General features: G+C 37.3%; 1 protein-coding gene across 2 annotated transcripts in view; it reads right to left on the reverse strand.

Moving 5' to 3' along the window:
- Positions 1-2,331: 2,331 nt before the first annotated feature.
- The window catches only part of PRKACB (protein kinase cAMP-activated catalytic subunit beta), an 82,053-nt gene continuing 58,889 nt past the window's right edge, over positions 2,332-25,495 (reverse strand). Inside the window, exons 4-12 of one of the 2 annotated variants that reach the window (XM_067301001.1) lie at positions 24,314-24,412; positions 22,374-22,456; positions 21,688-21,814; positions 18,709-18,788; positions 18,056-18,125; positions 16,915-17,010; positions 15,253-15,375; positions 10,572-10,736; positions 2,332-4,600 (exon numbers count right to left, since the gene is read on the reverse strand). In XM_067301001.1, the coding sequence (XP_067157102.1) occupies positions 4,475-4,600; positions 10,572-10,736; positions 15,253-15,375; positions 16,915-17,010; positions 18,056-18,125; positions 18,709-18,788; positions 21,688-21,814; positions 22,374-22,456; positions 24,314-24,412 (969 nt within the window). In that variant the 3' untranslated portion in view covers positions 2,332-4,474. The remainder of the gene's footprint in view (positions 4,601-10,571; positions 10,737-15,252; positions 15,376-16,914; positions 17,011-18,055; positions 18,126-18,708; positions 18,789-21,687; positions 21,815-22,373; positions 22,457-24,313; positions 24,413-25,495) is intronic. The other variant, XM_013961422.2, reaches the window with a different exon arrangement.

A 25,495-nucleotide genomic window follows, 5' to 3' on the forward strand; every position in this document is an offset into this window, starting at 1 on the left:
TCAAGCAAAGAGCCAAGTAAACACAATTTTTAGAAATACATTTTTGCAAATAATTTGTATTTGACCCTCTGATGGAGGGAACGGGACATCCAGATTGTAAGGTTTTTAAAGCAAATGTTACTAGCTTAGAAATAATGTAATGGGAACTCATCCAAATGATTTCCTGGCATCCTTAAGTTCCTGTTAAGGCCACTTAAGTAGGAGCTTTTTGGAGCAGTGAATCATAAGGATATATTGCACTTTGAAGATATGCAAGATTCTTTCCAGCAGACATGCCTTTTTGGAGTCCAGAAAGAAAAAGACCCCCCCCCAGCAAAGGGTAGAAATATTAATAGCCCTCAGGTTTAATTCAGCCCTTTATTCATTCACTCTCAACCTCTAAAGTTGGAAAGGGAAGCTATCTTCAGAAATCATATCTTATCCTAAGGCAGTTATCTTGTCCTCATTAAAACAAACAAACAAAAAAATTTTACTTAACTCTCATATATGAAAAGAAATATTTACTATCTACAGGCATTTAAATATCCTTGTGGAACTGCTAACCCTCCTACTGGAAGTGATCATTGCCCAGCCTGACATAAGATCCTTACGTTTTACCCCTTATGTCAGAGACCTTAAATCAGTTGATTCCTCAAGCTGTCAAATCAAAACATTTTTTAGAATGTTGTGCAAGACCCACACTACCTTGTATAGTAATGCTGGCAACTGATTTTTTTTTTTTTTCCTTTGGTCAAACATCCAGATCAGCTATACACGTCCCAGTTTGAGAACGGAATCATCATTTTACCAGTTTCTCCTCTGTAAGTGTGGCAAGTTGTAAGAACAACAGATTTGAATGACAGCTTCAAATCTGCTGCTTGACATGCTGTGTTTGCACGGGAATTGTGGTCAAAGGTGAAGAAAATTGTTTTGCAGTTGCTTAGATCATCTTTAGAAAAAGTACAAAAGTCTTTAAAATGTAATATAGCATTTATACTATGAAACCAAGTAAAACACAAAACCACAGTCAGTAGGCGTACAACAGCATAAGCAAAGAGGCTGAAGCTCTGATCGCACGGCAGGAAAAGGAGCTGCATTACAGACAGCAGATATCAGAGCCTCTCCAAGCAACACTGGCAGAAAAAGCCTCAAGACAGACAATGCCAAGACCATTAACAGTCTTTACTTCTATCAGTTGTTTCACAGCACAATGAGACACAGCACAAATTTTGTACAGCAGGGATCTGCAGACAATTTAAAAACAGGCAGTCATCTTTAATAAAAAGCAATAAGTCTGAATGCGAAAATATGAAGACAAATGATATTGCAGATAACGATCATCTTACTTTCACTTGATTGTCTAAGTCCAACTCACAGACTTCTCACAGTGCCTTTAATCCACACCACGTTCTCCAAACACCCTAGTTAGTGTGAAGCTTAATGGGTCCCAACTATTATGTGCAGTATATATTTCATAACCTTTTCATCTTGCTTTCAAACTCTATTTGCAGTGTATGGTGGAATGCAATGAATTATCATACAACATTCTGATTCACAAAGAAGCAGCACAATATTTCATGCAGTGTTGTACATAATTTAATTTGCACTTCTGTATATAAATGTTTACTATATTGCACACTATTGCAGCACTTAAAAACATCTAATTATTTGCAAAAATTAGTAAAATACTTTAAAGGATTTAAAAATAAGGGTTTTAATGCAACTGACAAGATAATAAAAAAAGCAATTTACTTAATGAGATACAATCCTTTATGTTGGAAATGAAAGTTACATACAACTAGAGTACAATTAAAATATACCATATAGTTCAACACTGAATTCCTCAAATGTGTAAAATTAACAAGCCTCTACTGTCATAGATATACAATTTTCCATATTGTGAAAAGGATTTTTGAAATTAAATACAGGTAACATAATATTCTGTAGTTATATTTTTATGACTGTGTTTAAATGAGAGGGTTGAATAATACTCACATTGTCAAATGTACTCACTAATGCCTTGGAAACTGCACACTTCCCCTCCTTTTCCAAAATAGAATCTCATTTCCATACTGAAGTCTATTATGCCATATTGGAAAAGTATTTTACTTTCTAACAGGATTTTCATAAAATTAAAAAAATAGCATAATATCATGGAATTAAGATGACTTTTCCACTTATGCCCACGTAGAATTTAATCTGGATATCAGACAGACATGTCAGAACCAATTTCCTAGACTTTTGTCTTATTGTACACACAAGATGAATGATTACAGTATTTTACAAAACAGAAAATCTCTGAACCTTATTATAAATGTAATGATTGAAAATTAAAATCATAACAGAATCAAATTGTGATCTCCAGCATTTATTAAAATCTTTTAAAGTTCATAAACGACAACAAAGTTACTGTAGAATTTATCGCATACAGCTAGCATACAACAGCATGTCCTTGGTCTAAATGAAATACAAAAGATTTTAACATTTTCATACAAAGGATTTCTTTAAATTTATTAATGTGACGATATATCTTTGTTACATAAAATTTGCTACAGCAAAGTATCTTATACTTTTCTTGCACATATGTAAATATGGGTGGACAAAGACTGCATTCAGTGTCAGCCTCCTAATGACGTTGTGCAAAAATGCTCAACAACCTAAACATACAGAATGTTGGATGTTACACTTCATACTGTTCTGTAAAATGTCTACAAAGGCTTTTCTTAAAGGAGTGTCATACAGATTAAAAGGAAGTAATGTCAGTGGTTTATTTTCACTGACATTCAAACAAATACAGTGGCTATGTATCAATATAGCTCAGTTTTATTAAAAACAATTCATTCTTGTATGCATGTAAATTGATCATAAAATATGAGTCTAGTTTAAACTGTTTAAATGTGCTGTTTTAAGATAGGTCACTGAGATAGCCAGAATCAAGTGTACGAATAAAACTACTATGAGTAAGTTTAAAAGCAACCCCCCAAAAAGTGCTGAGCCACTGATTATTAACATTGAAATAAATGTGTAAAACTGCCCAAAGCTAGCACATGGTAGCAATATCTTTTAAGTCAGTTGGTGAGAGTATAAAAAACATAATTAAGCCCAAATACTTATATCTGTGTGACCATACGTTCCGTTTGATTGAAAGAAAGTAGCTTAGAAATGAAGACACAATGCAACTAAAATAAACCCAGCTGTGGCAGTTTTTAAACTTTGTCTCTTTTCTTTGTGAATGAAGTGCTGTAATTAAACAGAAAATGATTGTAGCAGTACTCCATCCTCGGTTTACTAATATAGTATACCAGAATAAAAACTTGGCAATAACCTCTTTTATTCTTAACAGCTAACGAAAAATAACCGTGTTCATCCAGCAATGCATCCATAACATGAGTTTGCATTTGCTAAACCTTTTGTTTTTTCATAGCTAATGGCAGAGCGCATTTTGATTTTTAATTTTTTGAAACAGATGCCTTTTTTTAAATCAAAAAAGGCTTGAAACAAGGAATACTTTGGGAGCCCCAACATTGGCATTAAAAAAAAAAAAAAAAGGTGAATCAAAATGAATAATTCTCTACAATACTGACCAAAACTTCCTTTAAGAGTTTAGGGTTCTTGTTGTTAAAAAAGCCATTTAATATCTGCCAACTGAAATGCTGGTAAGTTGACTTGGTTAAACATGGTCCAAAGTCCAGACCAGGTGGAATTACTCCCTCTCATGAGACTGTAAGCTTTCCCTGGTACAGTCTGGCTACGGTAATTTACCTACTGCCTAGGTAGGGAATACAAAGGAAGGAGGCAGTGACAAAAACTGCAGGGATGTAGAAAACCAAGGCACGGGGTCTAGCAACTGCCCCCTACTTAAGCCAACCAATTGATTCTACTGAATTTTGGTCAGTCTCCAGGAAGAAATGTTTTAAAGTTAATTTAGCAGACATTTATATGGCGATAAATACTACCTTCAAAAACGCTAAAAATGTTGGCTAGATTTAGTCTGAGCTACTAAAAAAATTATTATAAATTGTAGCATCAGACACAAGACAGACAAGAAGTATTGGCTGGCACAGACTAGAAGCAACATTTATCTTTCACTTCAGTCTAAATCACACTAGCCGCAACACCTTCCATTTCACTCACACAAATAATACATTATTCAAAATAAAATGGAGCATTCTTGGGTAAAAAACTACTTCATTTTAAAAGGGGGAAAATGAACAATACACAGAAACAAAGGAACAACAGAAACCAAAGTTAAGTAGGAAAGTGGTCTAGTACTCTGTGTTACTGCACAACCAGTGCTTGCTTAATTGTGCCTAGTTAGAAGGGTTGGTGCAAACTGCACACATGGAAGATGGCAATAAAGACCTCAGTCAGCTTTGTGGAATGAAGTAACTAGGTAACTGTTTTGACATATGATGGTCTCAGCTTCACCTCATCTGTTAACAGAGTGCAAAGATCCCAATGTGAGCCCTGATGTCATCTTGTCCTCTTACTCCTACTAAAAATCAGCAAATTCTTTTGCACATTTTTCTGTTAGAGACACACGAATATCTTCTTCTTCATAGTCATCAAAGTTGCTGGTATCTCCAGGGCCTCTGCACTTTGGTATGAATGGAGCTTCTACCTGTATTTGGAAGAAAAAGCAATGAAATGTTATCAGCCTAATACCTTTAGATTTAGCATGAAAATGAGCACAACAAAATCCCTACTATGTCTCAAATCCCACCAAGAAAGCTTAATCTTGATATTAAAGTGAATTGGCTTACAGTTTTGGTACATAATTAAAACCAGCCTAGAAGGTGCAGGCCTAAGTGTATGAATATAAGTTAAAAAAGACTAATATCTCACTGACTAATATGAAATAAAAAATTACTTGCACTTCAGAACACAGTTGAGTTCTCTCCTTCCCACTTCCTAGTTCCTAGCACATGTAATTTAATCCTGTTCTCTCACTGGATGATAAAAATCCAGTCAGATTGAAAAAAAAACAACAACAAAAAAACAAAAAAACAAATGACACTGAAAAGATTCTCCTCTCTCAACTCATCAGCTGTGCGGTGAGGCCTGCACATAACAGAAATGATCGCACAGGAGTCATCATGTATGTAGAGAAGTGGATTCATTATGACCAGCACTAACCAAAATCTCAGGGCAATTTGGAACCCATATTCCTCCCTCCTCATATTTAACAATCCTCTGTTTGCAAATATAAACTAATCTAACACAAGTTTAAAACATAATTTGTTCTGTATCTCCTACCAAGTTCCTCCTAGGACTTAACTGTTTAAGTAAGAAGGGGAAGCCTCCTCAAAACCAGTCCACAAGGGGAGAGGGACGCCTTGAAGGGGGCAGCTAAATGATCACCACTGAAAGCCAGGGCAGCTTTAATTAATGATGGGGAAACCCCTTCTGGTAAGGACTGACTGCATATCCTCTAAAATCCGCAAATATACTCAATTAGCCTTGAGATTCAGTGCATTTTTTGTGAACTGCATGGCAGTAGGAAATTCCCATTTAGGTATCAGAACCAGGAATTTTCCAGGATTCTGTTAAGTGCTGCTTCTTAAAAGTCGATGGAACCTGCAACCTTCTGATGCTGACCGTAAAAATCAAATCCTTGGGTCTGGTTGTGACTTAACAGTCTCAATCCTTCTGTCCCAATTAGTGCATGCCAGCTTCTATTCATTTTGGAAGTTCAACTGAAGATGACATGAAATGTAGTTACAGGTCTGCATAGAAGCACACCTAAATGTTTATAGGCTTACAGCTTATGCTGCCCCTACACAGTCAGAAGAAAAAAAACCCTGCCAACTTGTGAATACGGGAAAGCTATCCTAGAGAACAGGTTGTGACTATTAAATTTCACTTTCACTCAGCTAATATCAATTAAAATCTTAATCCATCTAATCTATCAACACCCCATAAAGCTCAAAAGGGGCTTGCTGGAAGAAGGGATGAGCAGGGCTCAGGGCTGATGGGAGGGGATAGGCCGAATGGACAGTGAGGAAGGGACCGAGAGCCTGGAGCGCAGGAGACGGGGAGATGCTGCACTGCGGCAGGCCCAGGGCAGACGAGGGATGGAGGCAGCACTCAGTCCCACGTTCCTCCCTCCCGTTTGACAGGTGCCCAACTATCTACCTTTATGGCATGCATAATTCAAGCTCCTTTGAGGCAATGCAAATTTAAACCTGTAAAAACTAGGAAATGCAAAGTAATCAGACAGCTGACTTTCTGTGGGAGTTCCCAAGGAACGCACGCACCAGAAGCAGCCCGCGGGGCAGACAGAAGCGGGGCAGATGGGGCCCCAGCTAGCGCACGGGATCCCAGTTCCACTGCGTAATGGCACGGTGCTCCCAGTACATTACTGACTGGCAGTTGCGGGGGTGTGTGTGTGTGTGTAATAAATAAATAAAAGCAGTAAAATAAAAGAGGTACGGCACACACCAACACAACTTAAACTCTGCTGACTCTGGGTGATAACCCTATACAGGCACAAGAAACACTAACTTTCTGCATTTACAGACCGTGTTACAATTGTTAGGTGTATATTCTTCTGCTCCTGAAACAAAATTTGTGTTTAGGTGAAATATATTGACAGTATACACAGTCTGTGTATGCTCCTAGCCTACAAAGCCAAGCATCTTTATTTACCATTATCTAAATTCTATTTTTATGTTTTCTAAAATTCATTTTCAATTACTCTCTATCAAAGCTCAGAGCACATGAAATAGCTTATTCAGAGCCCAAATTTTAAAACCAGTTCAAATGAGGCACCTCAGATAGGAAAAAGTTTGTGAAATGTAGGAAAAAAACAACCCTATTATCTTCACTGAGGAGATCGCTAAAAAGTGATTATAGGAGATAATACTGCTTTCTAAAGGAAATATCTGCGTGGCCTTAAGTACAACCATATTATCAGGCCATATTTTAGTAAAGAGCTATGCAAACACACAAAGAAAACAATTATCTGACTTATTCTTATCTGAAATATGAAGTAACTGACTGTATCACTTATGACTGCAGCATAACATTATTATTCATGTTACCTGCCAAGGAACTGCTTTTACTTTACAAACTAGATTTATTCAGGAAAATAAGAAAATGCCACAGTAAAAGCTGGTATAAAACATAAGTTTATTGCTGTCTTTCTACAATCCCTTAAATGATATTATAATAGACACTGTTGTTTTAGATCCCTTGTAAGACAGTATTTGTTCCTTTTAATTAATAGTTTAAAAACAATTCAGCATTAGCTCTCACAATCCTTTAAAACTAGTAATAGCTATTCTGACTGTATTACTGGTTTACATCTTAAAATATTTCTTGTTTCTATAAAAATAATTCTTAGCGCTGTTAGTGCGCTGCTGTAGAAAATACTTAATGCAGAACTGAAACATATGATTTAATATTACGGGGCCAGGGTGTCACAAAAAGGCATACCAGGGAATAAAACTCATTGCATAGAAAAATGTCTTGTAAACAGGCATTAAGAAAGAACAGATAATTGCACTTCTGCAATGTGGAATCTTTTCTTAAAATGTCTGTACTTAATACAAAGAATACAAGATGTGTTAATAGTATCCTGTCTTCTAGTAATTAATACATTAGTGAATGCTACAACAACTGTACTGTCAATTTGTGTAGCCAAACAACCAGTTTCTTTTTATAAACTATTGTTAGTATTTAGGCTTGGCCTTTAAAATGCTTCCATTACAGCAGCAAGTTCATGCCTCTATAGTCAAGACTGCTAGCATTTCAACAATGTAAACTAAACCAATTCCTTGAAACATCATCACTTGACTAACACCTTTACCAATATCTAGGTAAAAAAATTATGTCTCCACCTGAATTTTCTGGGATAGCACCACTAAAGTGATTTGCTGTCTATTTAAAAAAAAAAAACAATGTTCAGAGGTTGCACTTAAGAGAACTAATAATTTCCTAGGTATCTGGCTCTGGCAACTTGCTGATCTACAGTTATTTAACTATGGCTCTACCTTCAGAGGGAGAGGAAGCTCGAGAGCTGCTGGAAGACAGACCTAGACAGAATTGTCATCATCCTCACCCTCTTCACAGAATCACAGAATGGTTGAGGTTGGAAGGGACCTCTGGAGATCATCTAGTCCAACCCCCCTGCTCAAGCAGGGTCACCTAGAGCACATTGCACAGGATCGCGTCCAGGCGGGTTTTGAATATCTCCAGAGAAGGAGACTCCACAACCTCTCTGGGAAACCTGTGCCAGTGCTCTGTCACCCTCGCAGCGAAGAAGTTTTTCCTCATGTTCAGATGGAACTTTCTGTGTTTCAGTTTGTGCCCGTTGCCTCTTGTCCTGTCGCTGGGCACCACTGAAAAGAGTCTGGCTCCATCCTCTTGACACCCTCCCTTCAGATACTTGTACACATTGATAAGATCTCCTCTCAGCCTTCTCTTCTCCAGGCTAAACAGGCCAAGCTCTCTCAGCCTTTCCTCATGAGAGAGATGCTCCAGTCCCCTAATCATCTTTGTAGCCTTTTGCTGGACTTGCTCCAGTAGTGCCACATCCCTCTTGTACTGGGGAGCCCAGAACTGGACGCAGTACTCCAGATGTGGCCTCACCAGGGCTGAGCAGAGGGGAAGGATCACCTCCCTCGACCTGCTGGCAACACTCTTCCTGATGCACCCCAGGATACCGTTGGCCTTCTTGGCCACAAGGGCACATTGCTGCCTCATGCTTAACTTGGTGTCCACCAGCACTCTCAGGTCCTTCTCTGCAGAGCTGCTTTCCAGCAGGTCAACCCCCAACCTGTCCTGGTGCTGGGGGTTATTCCTCCCCAGGTGCAGGACCCTGCACTTCCCTTTGTTGAACTTCATGAGGTTCCTCTCCGCCCACCTCTCCAGCCTGTCCAGGTCTCTCTGAATGGCAGCACAGCCCTCTGGTGTATCGGCCACTCCTCCCAGTTTTGTATCGTCAGCAAACTTGCTGAGGGTGCACTCTATCCCTTCATCCAGGTCATTGATGAAGAAGTTGAACAAGACTGGACCCAGGACTGACCCCTGGGGGACACCACTAGCTACAGGCCTCCAACTAGACTCTGTGCCGCTGATCACAACCCTCTGAGCTCTGCCATTCAGCCAGCTCTCAATCCACCTCACTGTCCACTCATCTAGCACACGCTTCCTGAGCTTCCCTATGAGGATGTTATGGGAGACAGTGTCAAAAGCCTTGCTGAAGTCAAGGGAGACAACATCCACTGCTCTCACCTCATCTACCCAGCCAGTCATTCCATCATACAAGGTTATCAGATTGGTTAGGCATGATTTCCCCTTGGTGAAGCCATGCTGACTACTCCTGATCACCTTCTTTTCCTCCACATGCTTGGAGATGGCCTCCAGGATGAGCTGCTCCATCACCTTTCCAGGGATGCAGGTGAGGCTGACTGGCCTGTAGTTCCCTGGGTCCTCCTTCTTGCCCTTTTTGAAGACTGGGGTGACATTGGCTTTCTTCCAGTCTTCAGGCATCTCTCCTGTTCTCCATGACCTTTCAAAGATGATGGAGAGTGGCCTAGCAATAACATCTGCGAGCTCCCTCAGCATTTGTGGGTGCATCCCATTGGGGCCCATGGATTTGTGAGTGTCAAGTTTGCCTAAATGATCTCTAACCCGATCCTCCTCAACCACGGGAAAGTCTTCCTTCTCCAGACTTTCTCTCTTGCCTCCAGGGTCTGGGATTCCTGAGGGCTGGCCTGAGCAGTAAAGGCTCACTCTTCCCCCAGCTTCCTCTCCCAGCTTTGCTTCACTTGTCCTGGCAGATGCTAATGTGCTTCTCTCCAATTTCTTAGTGGCTGCTCATGCTCTGAGAATATTCCCAATTCTCCCTGTTGCTTTCATTCCTATGCAGGTCTGAAGTTCAAAGCAGAGACTAGGCATAGAGTTTTTTTTTAAAAACAAAACAAAACCAAAACACACTACAATTCATGCTGGTCAAGCAGGTCTAGAAAATAATTTAAAAAATGCCAGAAAACAGCATTCAGCAGGGCTCTCAGTGTTTCCACAGCTTATGGAGCTGCACTCGAAGTGTAGTGTGAAAATAAAAAAAATCCTCAGCAGACAGAGACCTCTACATCTGAGTCCTGTCCCAGTCCCAGATAAAGCAAGAGCAACAACGAGGATGCACACCTCTTCAGCAGAAAAGGAAAAGTTCTAGCTTTGGCTAGAACATCTCCATGCTGAAGCAGTCTGACTCTAGTTGGAAAGGTATACAGATTGCTCTCTGCTGCAGAGGAGTATTTATAGATCCCATTATAGCAGGGATTAAACAGAAAGCAAGGGAGGCAAGAGATGGCTCATTCTGAGATAGTTGGGAAACAGACCAAAGCACAACGTGTGTTAACAGAACAGGAAAGTACACAGATGTTAAGGATAGGCTTGTTTGTTGTTGGTATTTTAAGTCCATTGATACATATTCTTCAGACTCTCAAATTTAAGCTACTTTCACCTATTCTCAGTTTAATTAAAGTGACAGATTTAGGAAAAGAAAAATAAGCAAAATAATTAGAAAAACAGATTTGACTTCCTCTCCAAAAACTTGTAATAGTTTTGAAAAGAAGGTATCTTACCTTTCTCTGATAAATGGCAATCCAATCTGTAGTTGCAAACCACTTGTGGTTCTTTATGTCATTTACACCATTCTTGAGATTTCCATATCGTTTGGTCAAATCTACCTGGAGTAAATTTCTTAGAAGATCCTTTAGGTCTGAACTGAAGTGTGACGGGAACCGTACCTGAAAATACATATCCAGAACATTAAAAACAATATATAAATTCGATTCTTCTGTGAGGTGACACAATGTTCATACGAAAGGAAACACTGGGGCCATTTTCTGTTCTTCTAAAGTTCTTCATCAAGTAGGAATGTGGGAAAAGAGATATGATTATAATTGCATAGGCATTTCTGTTCCACGGAGCCTTGAATCAATGGCACCACCTTGTCCATCTTTCAGTTCTTGAACTGAAAGTTTCTAGATCTGATTGAGTAGTGGGGAAAGTATTACTATAATGAAAGAATGATGTAAAAGCTGAATTTAACTTTGACTAAATTGTATCTCACCAACACATCTCAACTCATTCTCAACTAACTTCTAGGATCAAATTTTAAGATTTTATATGTATGTATGCATATGTATGTGTGTATTTATATACATATATATGTACACACACACACACAGAGGAGTATAGTGTGTATACATGCACACTCTGAAGTAATTCTACATTCTGCAGTCATACACAAAAATTCAATCTGGAACTTTATGCTGTACTGTAATCTGTTTCTGATAACTAAATACACCAATGTCAAAACTCTTAGATAAATAACACAACACTGTTTGAATATAGCATGTAAATGAGTTTTACTTGCCAACAGAATTCATTTTAACCTGGCTAAGAAATACTCGAAGATGATTCACAGGATATAATTACTTAGCAAAAGATCTACTGACAGAATTGGAAATTGGAGAGTGGAGAAAGGGAAAGAAAACAGCCAAAAAGTTTTATTTGTCATGCCCATAGTTTTCAGTATTTGACACTTGCTATATTCAGCTGGTCAGCTGTGAAATAAATGCAGAACATAGAATCATTTAAAATAAAAAGATAATGTGAAATCAAGAGGTCTGATAATCAAGGACATTGCTTAAATTTATCTGTCAAGGTTATGTATACCTCTATAGTAGAAGTAGTAGTATATGAGAAGCAGTGTTTAATGTATATTATACCTAGACAGGTGAGTGGTAAGGAAATGTTAACTCCATTTTTTTTAAGTAGAGAACTAAATGCATGAGTTAGAGTGTATGGCTTACTTAAGGTTATACAGGAAATACACTGCTAGCTGAGAACTGAATGTAAGAATTTCCAGAAATTGAGTTTAATGCTGTTTCTACAACCCTCCAATCTTTGGACTTGGTAAAAAAAGATTAGATGATCAATAGTAAAAATACAGAGCAAATTAGATACCATTGCAAAAAATAGTCAATTTTTTTTTCTTTCGGAGAGAAATCTTTCTTTAGAAGATAAAATTTGAGTTCATTTTAAAAAACAGCAATTTAGTTAAAATACATTCATGGAGACAGATGAAGGATCACAGTCTTACAAGTTCTTTCAAAAAAGAACTTCTAAAGCAACTTAACCTCCCTCATGCCCTCCTCCACCACCCAAACAACTCTGGGAAAGTCATTCCATGCTCAATAAAAAGACCATGGCTTGAAACACAACCACCACTTCCAAAACATACTTGTCTTCCAGTTTCATTAAGGGGTGAACAAATTAAACGTCACTTAGCTAGGAACTGGCTTAGCTTAACAGATAAGACCTCTGAGTGAAACCTACCTATTTATAGTCTAATACTATATTTACCACTTTTTTTTCTCCTCTTGTCTTTCTCTTTTTCTGTTACTGCTCATATTTTGCCGTTTCTTGCATTTTCCTGAGAATATCAGTTGTTCCTTTCTCCCTGACTAAGGAAGTAAACTGCAAAGTAAACTTATCTAAATCTCTCATAATTATTGCACTGTTTTTACTTTTTCTCTACAGATGGAACACCAGAAGAAAAACTGTATATAACAGGTATACTGATGTACACTCACTGAATACTGAAATGCAACTTTCCAAAGTTACATTTACATTTATTTATTTTTAATTTTTACATTGTTCCTGCCTTCCTTTCAGCATTACTGCATTTCACTGCATTCTGCAAGAAACATTTAGGTTGCAGTGACTGGCTAGCTGTGTAGTTTTCTTTAGTTAGAGCACAGGCAAGCAAATGGAAAAGGTTAACGTGGGTCAGCTGTTCACGCAACCTTTTCAACACAGTATCACATATATTAACCACTTTTCTTCCAAATTTCATATTAATTTCCTATTTATGCCATATAACAGATCATTAACATTCCTTAGATGTACAAACAGATATTTCAGTAATTCAATCATTTTGCCTCAGGAAGAGCAAAGTCCAAGTTAGAAACAAACTGGATGCAAATATGGCATCTCCTTGCACTCTGCTCCTCAATACATTAAAAAGGAATGCAAACAATTCACTGTACATGATGCACAGTCTCATTTCATAAACACTTCAGTTACAGCTGAATGTACTGGAATGAAACATATGATGCTTTGGGGCAGAAACAGTAATGGCAAAGAGAATAATTTCATATTTAATGACCTAGCAAAACTTTATGCAGACCGAGAAAAGAAAACTAAATATGCTTTCAGGCTTCTTTTTAAAATCAATACTCCAGCGATTTCTTCCCCTTCACTAATGATACCTTTACTAATTTACTGAAGGATAAAACTAGCTGGCTATACAGCTCCCACAAACAGAAAATACTAGCTGACCTGTCCAGGACTACACATAAAGGTTACGTGCTTTTGTACATCTATTTTCCAGTCTAAATTTGATCATTGGTTTTATAATTCTACTCCAATTATTTTGATTTAGTGTTTACAACAAAGAATCATCAGATGAATTTAAATGAAGCAGTCACACCAAACCACAAGACAGTTTCTGCCAAATCACAGAGCCTTTACTCAATATAAGTTCATTAAATATTGTATTTATAGCTACTCTAAAAGAAAAAAGTTTAACATTTAGCATAGACTTAACCATTGACATTCAACAAAACATGAACAAGGTGTCATTTGCCAGGGGACAAGCGATTGGGCTTACTTGCTAAAGAATATTTTAGTATGCTTTTCCCAGCCTCTTTCTGACCGGCTCAAGAAGTAGCCTTCCAACCCTGTCCCTCGGAAGGCAGCGTGGAGCCCTCTACGCCTTAGTACTTCAGTTTAAGCTTTCCTTTTCTTCACGTCACTCCTTACTTTTCTTCACATTTCTCCCAAGAAGCTGCTGGCGTAGGAAGATACTGCACAGTTGATTAGGTATTTACAGTACAGAAACTATGCGAATGAAGTGTTCATGAGTTTCCTGAGAGAAACTATTCTACCCCTTTTGAAAAGAGTGTTTGACCAGAGGAATTTCCATAAAGCACTTTGTGCGTTGCAAATTCACATTCCAGCATAACTGAATAGTAACACCCTTATGTAGCTAATGCCTAAATTTTCTTCTAATTATATCATGCTTATATAACACATTCATTTTTGGTATTTTGTGCAATTTCAAAAAAAGAGTTCCTCATGAATTAACCCATGTTTAGCTTTTCCCTTTTTACATCTCAAAGTAACTCTCACTTAAGAAAACATGTATCAGAGAAATACATGCATTCCCCCTTACTGCAACAACATGAAGCCAAACAGATATGATTTAAAAATGAGCCTTAGGAAGCTATTTGGGCCTCAATTACAATAAAAAAAAAATATTTTTTTTTGCTGTTGTAGTTCTATTTTTCCACATCACTACTGATTTACACTTACAGAAAAAGTACTTCTGCTGATATATCTTAGCTCATTCAAGAAACTGAAGCAACTATGCCTCCCCTATGAAAGGGGATTTGTCAGCATACACACCAACAAGACCTTCTTCATTTAAATGAGGTCTTACAAAGGACTCGCACTGCACTCCACCACAGTGCCCGCTACGGCGCCTCCCTTGATTACAGCTACCTAAGCACTGTGGCAAGGCACAGGCATACGCAGGAGCAAGGAAGAGAACTGTAACAAATCAAGTGAGCGCAAAGAAACGAGACAGGGGCTAGCAGGAGAACAACAGAATCACCACACTATCACGCTTTTAGCGCATTAAGAGATTGTCATGAGGAATAAAAGGGAAAAATTGGAAAAAATATTTTTTAACAATTTTATATAACACTGAAAGCTGGACAAACATTAGACATGTCTTGAACTACAGGACTTTGCTGTTGCAGAATTAAAGAAATCTACTTCGAATCATGGAAACTCTTTAGAGCTTCTCAAAAGGTGCAAAAATGTTTCAATAAAGAAAATAGCCAGGCAAGTTAAGTATACACATAACAGTTGTTGGATCATTTTTATCCAAGTGTAAAATGATATAATATCACAATGTCTGTAAATCTAATAACTTGCATTTTTAAAGGTGAAGGAAGGGAACAGTAAAAGTAGCAAATGTCCAGATTTTTAAAACATCAATTTTATTATTACAGTAACAATGTCTGTACTTAAGTAATATACGTTAGGAACTTTTCCCACACTGTCCAAATTGCTAAATATCTAGCAACCACTGAATTCTGCATGAACTCCACACAAATATCAGGTTCTGCAATAACAATGAGAAACAAAACAATTGCATTTCCAGAAACACATGGAGCCTTCACTCACCTTGCCAGACACAATCTTCTCATAAATCTGAATGGGCTGATCTGCAAAGAACGGGGGATATCCAGCTGCCATTTCATAAATTAACACTCCTAATGCCCACCAATCCACTGCCTTGTTGTAACCCTGGGATAAGAATGAGAAATATTACTGTTAGTATCATTTTTAACATAGTCTAAGATTTCCAATGTATTTGTAAAATACAAGGAAAGCAAATACATTCTTGCCTGTTTAATACAGAACTTATTGTCTAGTTCAAAATAAACTGAAGCTCTCATGTGCCAGCAGCTTACATACTTAAAACTTAAGTCACTGGTGAACCTGAAACATTTTGTGCATATTTCTGTGCTGAGTTTCAGTGATGTCTTTACACAGGTGTGACAATGCACCCTAAGTGACAGAGATGAGCACAACTCTTTCTCCGAATAGTCTGGTTACAGAAATATTAAAACTTTTTCCAAAGCTTGAAGAATTGTCATTAAACATAAGAGTACTTCCTATACTGCATAACTGTCATCTTTTTAATTGATTATCCATATATCAGTACATTGAAATTTTCATTTTTGGTAAACTAGTTATCCATATAAGCTTAAAAATTTAGTTAATTAGCAGTTGTTGATCCATTTATGACCTGATTTTCAAAAGCCTGAGCATAAAGTTATTAAGTAAATCTTATTTAATAGTAAAAAATGAAAAACAAAACAAAACAAAACAAAAAAAATCCCCAAACCCAACCTCAGCAATTATACACATGTAAGTACAACTTTCTTCCCTAAGATCTTTTACCAAGCTCAGGGTTAAAATTCAGTCTTTTCTGAAGAATTGCATTTTGGAAAAATGGTAGTAGAAGCATTGCAGTTTTTTCTTCTGCTGCTTTAGCTGAATAGGGCCAAAGATAACTCTACCCCAAAAGCTGCAAACAATCAACATTTTCTTCCCATATAAAAGTACTTCCTATTTACTTTTAAAGAACTGCAAAGGGCATTTAATTAAACCATACATTAAATGCACAAATTAACATGATGTCAGAAGTAGTTCCATCATCTGTAAAGATATTTTTCCTTTGCAAGACATGAAGAACTGCATTTGAAAAGCTATATTACAGTAAGATTTCTTCTTCGTTCAAACATGTTAGTGCAAGTATTAGATACAAACTGATGTAAGCTTAGACTGCATGTACTTTATGCTCAAAACTTGAACTTTTTCATATTCAGTTTCATTCAGAGTGCTTTAAAACTCTTGCAGTTAGTTATCTAATTACTTCTGATTCATCCAATATGCAGTTCTTGTTATCTCTGGAGCTCTGTTCTATCGGTTACCACTTCAGAATGTAACCACTCAGACCTGCTGTTATGATAAGGATACTAATTAAATAACCTAACTACAGTTTCTTTAAAGCCTGTCTTCCTTCACAAGTTATTGGCAAGCATACGTAGAGTTCTGTATTGTTGTACGAAAACCCCTGCTGTGGAGTAATTTTTAATACACTAGAAAATACTTGCATCAATTCTATTTTGTATCAGTAAGAGTTGATTAGTCAAGACTTGATTTTCAGAAGTACCAGCAAATCCCTCAGAGTTTAATAATTTGCTGACAATTTTTAACTGCATCAAATGCGTGGCCTGAACAACAGGACAATTATCATTCATAAAACTGAAAGAGCACCTTGCTGAGAATTATTTCAGGTGCCAGGTATTCTGGAGTTCCACATAACGTCCAAGTTCTTCCTTTTACTCTTTTTGCAAAGCCGAAGTCTGTGACCTGGCATCAGAAGAAAAGGAAATGACTGTAATTACACTTTTACAGAGAAACGAAAAAATAAAATAAAATAATACAGAAAGCAATTTTATACAGAGAAATAACTCGTCTCTCAGATTGGATGGTATCATATAGTTAGGTGCATCGTATACAGGCAATTTTTCTGATATTTGAATTCAGATGAAATTTGTTAGAAGGCTTCTCACGATAAAACTAATAAATAAATAAATAAATAAGGCAAAATAGGTATTCCCTAAGTCACACAAGCTACTATTTATAATTCAAAAATCAGTGGGAACTATGACTTATTAGTCTCATTTATGTAGTGTAATTACTTTAATCTTTTTTTTATATATATACTTTTCACAGACTGTTTATATTGCTGAAAGCTTAAAGAATGTGAATGTGAACAAGATATTTATCTTCTCCTTTAGCTGACAAACAAATGGATCACAAAAAGGGTCAAGATACCAGCGAGTCTTGTAAATTTGGAAATTTTTATTGCATAAGTGTATAAAGGTTATATGGAAAATTACTGTGGGAATTAGACAACAGAAAAGAGGTCTTCCAGTAACTTCTGGTTCTGAGTATTTTTGACAGCATCGCCAGAGTCCAGCTTGTTTATCTGAAGAGTGGGGATATCTCCCAGAGAAATGTTATGAAGTAATGTAAAGTTTCCTGGCAAATTAAGCAGTAATCGTATTCACAGATGGCAAGTTCTTGTCCATTATAAAGCCTTCGTTCCACTCATCATGTTTTCTGGAGAAAGTTCTCAGCATTTTCCATACTATCTCATCATCCTCTGTAGGATTTTTCCCATACCATATTGCATAATGCATATAGAAGCCAGCAGAATACAAGTGAAATTCTGAGATTGGGTTCAAATTATAAAGTCTATGCTTGTTTCAGGATCCGTTTCTTGTGTTTTCTTCTTGGTATCATATTCAAACCATTCACTAAGAAAGCACATTGTACCACAACAGTAACCATTGCTAATTGTGCAATAACCTGTGCTGATGGCTCTGATACCCTTATGCCACATACTCACAGTTAAACAAGCCAAACTCGAAACAAGCCAGCTTTCACTGTGGTTTTCGTAGAAACAGCAGCAATCATGCCTGCAATTAAATGGAGAGGGCGACAGGCTCACAATATAGACCTGATTCAGTCAACACTGAATCATTTCTGTGTTTATGAATGAGTATCAGTCCATGCGAGAAGAATGCACTGCACACATGGGATGGCCAGAAATGGCTTCAAAATTCAAAGAGAAAATGTATGGAGCTTCTACAAGAAATCTAATTGGAGCTGCAGTATCAACATATGAACATAAAAGCCCTACTCTGTTCAGTAGTGGCAGCTAACCAACCTCGCGTAGGAAGACTGACTGCTGGACCTATCATCATTAGTGGTTTGTTCACTATCACAAAGATACATCGTTGCATACTAAAGTCAACAATCCTGCAGGAAGTTATGAATAACTTCACATTCACAGAGCTCCCCAAGTGCATTAACAAAATTATTTCTGTTCTTCCTACAGTGTTATTTTGTTGTGAATGCAATTTTATTTTACAGTTAGAAATAACAAAATATTAATCCTTCCCACTTCTCTCAACAAACATTTTCATTATGAATTTTTCTGTTTAATTCTGGCAAGGCAAAAAGCAGGACACAATGAGGGAAGAAGGGCTTCCATTGTACCAAGACTGCAAGGCATTGCAGAGTGCTTGTTGCTGTATACCATCTTCTTGCTTGTCATTTTGATCACATAAACATAGGAACTAAAAGGAAGATGAGGAGGTGCCATGAGAAGATGCTGTAAAACAGAAGTCATTTGCAGCACTGCAATTCTGAGATGCTCTCTCTTATAGTTGAGATTTTGAGCATATTCATAGAGGTGCAGGATTCAGACAGACTACTAAGCAGAATCCAGTATGAACCTGGAAAAAAAAAAAAAGAACAAATAACTGGTCTTTATTATATTTTTAATATCAGCTACATCCATATATGCCAAAAGATACTTACCAACATCCTCCACAGTGCTACTGGCTGATTGAACATAGGATTTAAAGGATGCAAGTCCAATCATGAGGCAGGAGGACTGAGTTTCCAGGCCCATCGCAGGGAGTTCTTGGTCCTCCCTTATTTGCTGGGTGTCTTGCGTAACGAAGAAATCTAATCTCCAGACATACTTCCACCCTTCGATTCACTGTTAGTCTTAAGTCCCCTGCATTGTCTTCAGAGTCCTTCAAAACGTCCTTCAGGATCCTGAGACAAAATTCTGTCTAACATCTCATAATATGGGCAGGTATCGTGCACATGTGATAATGGAAAGTCCAGTCTTGGTACTCTGTTTTCCCATATACTTCATTTTAGCTTAGGAAGCATTCCACTTGACCATTCAGTTTAGCAATGATGACAGAAGTGTTTCATCAGCAACATTTCACCTTTACGGTTTCCTGCACTTTCACTTCTTGTCAGAAGACAAGGAAAAGTGGACCACTGTACACCTCTGGTATGGAGCACAGAAGGCATAGTACCCATTGCATAACACTAGCTATCTGCTGACTTCAGATGCAAGTAAATGCAAAGAGAGTGAACAAGGCGGCAAACCAGAGTATTAAAAGGTAAAAAATATCCTGTCACCAAGGGTTGAATTCATTTCCCCTGATTTTAGACTTTCATATTGTAAATGTCTACATTTCTTATCTCATAATCCAGACTCTCCTAGTCAATCGAAAGAATCAGACACTTCTAGAATGTGATTCACCTGATCTTAGTTATTTACACTAGGAAAAATGAATCATGTCCTGGAGTCTCATGTTTCTCTCCACTGGTAATACAGGGAATTTAGATAAATAATTCTAATATAAACAATACAGACACTACTTTGAAGACATCTGAATTTGGACAGGTGAGTCTCATCTCCTGAGACCTGAATACCGATGTAGACAAACTGGCACCAGGTATAGTGCAAATCAGTGTAAGAAAAGCAACCAGAGAATCATCAGAACACTACTGAATATAGATGTGTCTATACAGACATTAATATTTACTAAGTACTTCAGAACAAGTTTTCTTGTTTTCAGCATGAGTACAAAATACACTTTACCTTGCCAGTTACTACATTCAGAGAATGTATCATGGGAACAGAAAACAAACAAACAAACAAACCAACCCCAAACCACCCCCAACTTTTAACTGTTCGATGACTGAGCTCAGTATGAAGTCACTTGCTCACCACACAAACAAGTTCCTCAAGCACCACTCATTAAAAACTACCGCAAAAAGCAAAAAACTGCAAAAGGAAAGATAAATGCCTAACTTTACCACAAAGGTATGTTGTCATGTGGAAGATGACTGGGAATTTCAAGTAAGAACAGCTCTCACTACCCCCCCAAGATGGGACGTGTTGCCAGTCAAAAGATCACACATGTTAATCCAGAAGATATTTTTTCCATTTCAAGAACATCAACATGAGATTATTAATACATAACCTTTTTGCATATGTGTTATATATGGAAAACTTACTGAAAGCATACCAGTTGCAAACAATCTTTTTTCTTATCCCGACTGCAAACTATCATTTGTAGTTCTATTCATGCTTTCAGGTCATGAGTGGATAAAAAGCATTGAGATTTTTTGTTTTTAAAGTTTCAATTATAGGGTTGATGACTCAAAGTTGCCTAAATAGTAATTTTCCTTTCCATTGTTTGAAGGACTGTAGAGCTAACATACTAAAGGCATATGCAAATGATGCCTTATGGGAGTTTTCTTGAAATTATAATGTCTTGCAATTTGATTCTGACAGTTGCGCTGTATGAAGTTAATACATCTATCTATATCTGAGGACTTGCAGGTTGTTTCTTTCAAACAAAATTGATCAGGAACAGGTTTTACTTTGCTATGCTTCTGCGCATCTATCAAGAATGCACACAAGCTTTTGTTTCCCCAAACAAAATAATTTTTAATTTTAAATCTATAATGTAAGTTAAAAAAAACAAAAACAAAAAACCCCCAAACTCATGAAGGCAGTCCCTTTGCTCAGAGATCCAGTGCCAGTACTTCTCCAAAAGCTTCCTTCCTTAGCTTTTTCTCGCAGCCACGCTGGCAGGGCTTGCCTGTGCTTTTTGCTGCCTGGCTTCTCTACTTGTGACTATTGTCCGGAGTGATTCTGCTCATATAATCCTCGGGCTCCATGCACAGGGAAACCTCCTTTTTCTGCTCAACTCAGCACTTCCTCCAGATTTCCTGAGAAGGTTAGGACTCTCCAAGGTTGGGACTCATTTGACTGAGATTAGGTACTATATTGTAGATGTCAACATCTAAGCTGATCATCTCAGGCTACTTAGGACACCTTTCACCTCAGATCAGGGCTGATGCATAAAATAGGCCAGACGAACAGAGCCACACAGATGCCTACTTCTCTCCACAGGCCATGAGGGAAATCCTGACAACTCCCTCAAATGCAGACATCTCCAAACATATTTAGTTTTAATCAGAGGAAGTTCAATCCAAGAGTTTCAACTGTTATTAAGCCATGGGGCATTTTAACGTTCCCTGAATATAGGCTAACATGCCAACTAGCTTCAACAGACCATTTAAACACATTTGCTAGAATTACCTAGCCTGCAACACAAGACAAGGCTCCTCTCCCTAAATATATGAAGAATATCATACCTGGATGTATCCTTGCTGATCAATTAAAAGATTTTCAGGCTTTAGATCTCTGTAGATGAGGTCTAATGAATGGAGGTACTCAAATGTTAGCACTATCTGAGCTGCATAAAATCGTGCATGTGGTTCACTGCAAAGAAGTAAAACAATATTAAGCATCCCCACACTATACTAAGATACTGAGTTAACCACAAGATTGTCAGGGACAGACTATTTAAATATCTTTTAAGTGTTTCCTTTACTGCGTAACACAAAAAAAGCAAGTAGCAAGCATTTTATAATTAAAATATTTATTCTCTAAATCTAGTTTAAGTTTTTCATTTTAAATTGCACGTGAAAATCAAGATGAGTGTATTCCACAACATAAAACTTACAAAAAAACCTTACGCTTTAATTTTTAATTTTAGAAACTGTGATCAATTTCAGTGACTATGACTATGAATTTCAAGATTATATCTTGCATAGATCATGAAAGCCTGCATTAACTAACTGAATAGTAATAAAAGTAATTACAAGTTTTCCACTGTCTGATTATTTTAGTCCACTGAGAAAGGGCAAAATTAAAAGCACTTACTCCTTTAAAATTCTTTCTTTCAGTTTCATTTCTTCAGTTTTCTGATACCTTCTTTCCTCTCACAAATTAGCACTGTAAAGCCTTTTTAAAGGAATAATATCATCAAGTCTCTTACCTGAACCTTCCAATTCTTCTTAGATGTGAAAACATTTCACCACCAGGGACATACTCCATTACCATGTATAAATTAGAATTATCCTAAGGAAGCAAATAAATACACATGATATATTAGACATTCTATAATCTCTTTGAAACAATTTCCAAGCACAGTATGTTTTATTAAAGAACAAAAGAAAGATTTTAGGCATCCAATTACCTTAACAAATGTAAAGCAACACAGGTAGAAATTCTTGAAAAAGTGCAGGCACACTTGACTTGACAAAAAGAAATAACCTAATCTTAACAAATCTGATTTTTTTGTAAATTTGGAGGACACATATCACTGTTAATTAGCAAAATATTAAGTTTCTTTACAGACTGACTAGTGCATACTGTCTTGAAATTAGAAGCTAATCTCAAAGTTTTTTCCTTCCTGGTTAAGATTGTCATTAAGACTTGCCTCATGTGTAAATATCTCACAAATATCTGCAGAACAATTACAAATTTTCCTCTCCATAAAATTCATCAGGTACATCCTTTGGTTTTTCTCAAAGATAGAATGCTGCCTAAAAGCTCTCTGCTGTACAACAACCGATTTCCTAGCAAGACAAGGAAAATCTTGGAGAGTTTAGATTGTTTTGTTCTGAAGATATCCTTCCAATTAGTATCTGGTGAGATGGTGTGTGCATGTGCATGTACACGCAGGAACTTTGAAAGCTTCCTGACAATTGATGCATCTCAACCAGTTCCCCGAAAGGTTCTGGCACAGATTTTGGCAGTCGTTCTAGGGCACAGCAGAGACACCAGCTAGTCCTGAGATTCTGCCCCACAACTGATCCAAGTGTGTGAGCACACACTCACGCTCACGCATGTGTACATACACACGCAGGCACATCCACTCAAGCACACAGAATTTAAACTGCTAAGAAGCCTCAGTTGTTAAATAACCTGAAGAGGAAGAATTTATGATACCATCAAATCATCAAGATAGTAAAATTCATTTCTCAGATGTTCCCTTTAGTCTTTAAAATCTCTACAGTATACTTCAAAATTGAGCTGCGTATGTAAGAAATGAAATTTTATCCAGCAGAAACGCACTTTGGGTTTTGTTTTTTCCCCCAGATAAAGCCAACGATGACAACACTCATGCAGTCACATAAAGGTATGCTGTCTAAAGTAAGGCATCTAACCTAAATCCCATGGGGGCAGTGACTTGCGAGTTCTGATGAATCTTGCTGTGGCAGTATAAAACATTACCAAACTCCAGTGGAATTTTGGCCATTTGAAGCTACCAGCCTAACCAGTGGAGGAGAACACATGCCAGCCCCTCCGCTGTTTCAGTGCAAACTCCTGAACTGCACCTTAATCTAAAGCTGTCTTTACCAGTATCTTAAGCTAGAACACATGAGTTTTTATTAAAGCAGAGAGAGTGTGAACACGTGTTCTGCTCTGCCAGCTTTTGTGTGGAGACAGTAACCTCCAGCAGAGAAAGAAAACTGGCGTTGGTAACTTCCCACACAAGATTTGTCAGGGCTCAGCCATCACTGCTCCAGGTGAGGGCTGCCTGAAGTACAGTCACAGCAGACAGGATCCTCCAGAAAGCTATGAGGAATAACTGATGCATGAACTCTGGATTTAGCTATAACAGCTTAAGATGTTATTGTCCTCAGTAGTTATAAATTCACAGTGCCCTTCAAGAGAGGGTTTAAAGAGGCATCCCAAAGTGTGAATTTTTAGAGAGATGTCATAATGTTTTCCAGATGAGACACAAAGGAGAAAGTATTTTTATATAACCCATAATGGACAGAAAAATTAATTTTGCATTAGCCATTTCTAAAGGATGTTAAATATCTTATTGATTGAACTCTTGCTCAATTTCTGTGAAATTATTGTATTGTAAAGTTAGAGTGTACACCTCCCTGAAACTCAAACAACTACTTTCAAAACAATGATTACCTTAAAAGAATACTCCAGTCTTACAAGGAAAGGAAAGTTCACTGCTTGTAATATTCTCTTTTCATTCAGTGTGTGTTCTATTTGCTTCAGTTTGACAACCTAGGAAAGGAAAACACAATCTTCACTTTAACCATGACATTTTATAAATTTTATTAAATTTTCAGTGTAATCAATTACCTGAAAGCAAACCCCTAACTTTACAGATAGCTAAAAAAACCTTTAGGTTTATTACTATAATAACAGCACTGAGAAAAGATTAAAAAGTCTAACAACATTCTAAAGAGTAGTGCTCATGGAACACGGTTTGCAGGTGACTCTAGAAATAGTCTTTTTCACCGCACAGAGTGTAAGAATCAGTAAGGAAAATATTTCTGTACATGTTCTTAAGAACTACTTGCTTTCCTAATGGAAATGCTTCTGCAGCAGGATGATAATGCAATAAAACTGATTTGATCTTTGGACCCTCTGCTAAGAACACAGAAAACCATGTCATACATTTAATTAGGAATTTTCTATGTGGAGAAAAAAAAAAGAAATACTACCTTCTCCTTGGTATTCATGACAATGTTAAGCTACCAAGTGCAAGTTGCAGAATTCTGATCACTGCTCTTCCTCAGCAATTTGGAATTTGGTTTCTTGTCATAATCAATTGCATAATCATAATTTTTCCATTTTACTTAATCTCTATCACCCAATTTATCTATATCTTATTTTGAGAGTGGCAGGAGACCCAAGGTTAGTTACCTTTTTTTTTTTTTAAGCACAGGAGACAAGAAAGTCTACAAGGCTGATCAAAACATCAAAACAAGTCATTGTTTTTTGATATCTGGAAATCAAATCTAACAGCTCTAAATAACAGATCTGCAAGATACGCCAACCCTGACTGAGACTGTGTTTAAAATTAACTATCTTTTAGAGACAAAAGGTAGTACCTATAGATGTCTGAGCTTTTTTGTTAACCACTTTTTCTTTCCAAAAGCAATTATGGAATGAAACTCAGCAAGCAGCATTATGTTACAGACATGCTAAATAAAGGCAGACAAATGAAGGAATAACAACCCTACACACAAAGCTGCCGGTTACATCAACATATGCTACATTTCTCTTTATTTTTTCATATCCTGATGAACCGAGGATAAGATTGGATAAGAAAGGGACACAGAACTGGCCCATCCATTTTGC

This window comes from Apteryx mantelli, chromosome 8 (genome assembly GCF_036417845.1).
Source record: "Apteryx mantelli isolate bAptMan1 chromosome 8, bAptMan1.hap1, whole genome shotgun sequence".
Taxonomy (NCBI): domain Eukaryota; kingdom Metazoa; phylum Chordata; class Aves; order Apterygiformes; family Apterygidae; genus Apteryx; species Apteryx mantelli.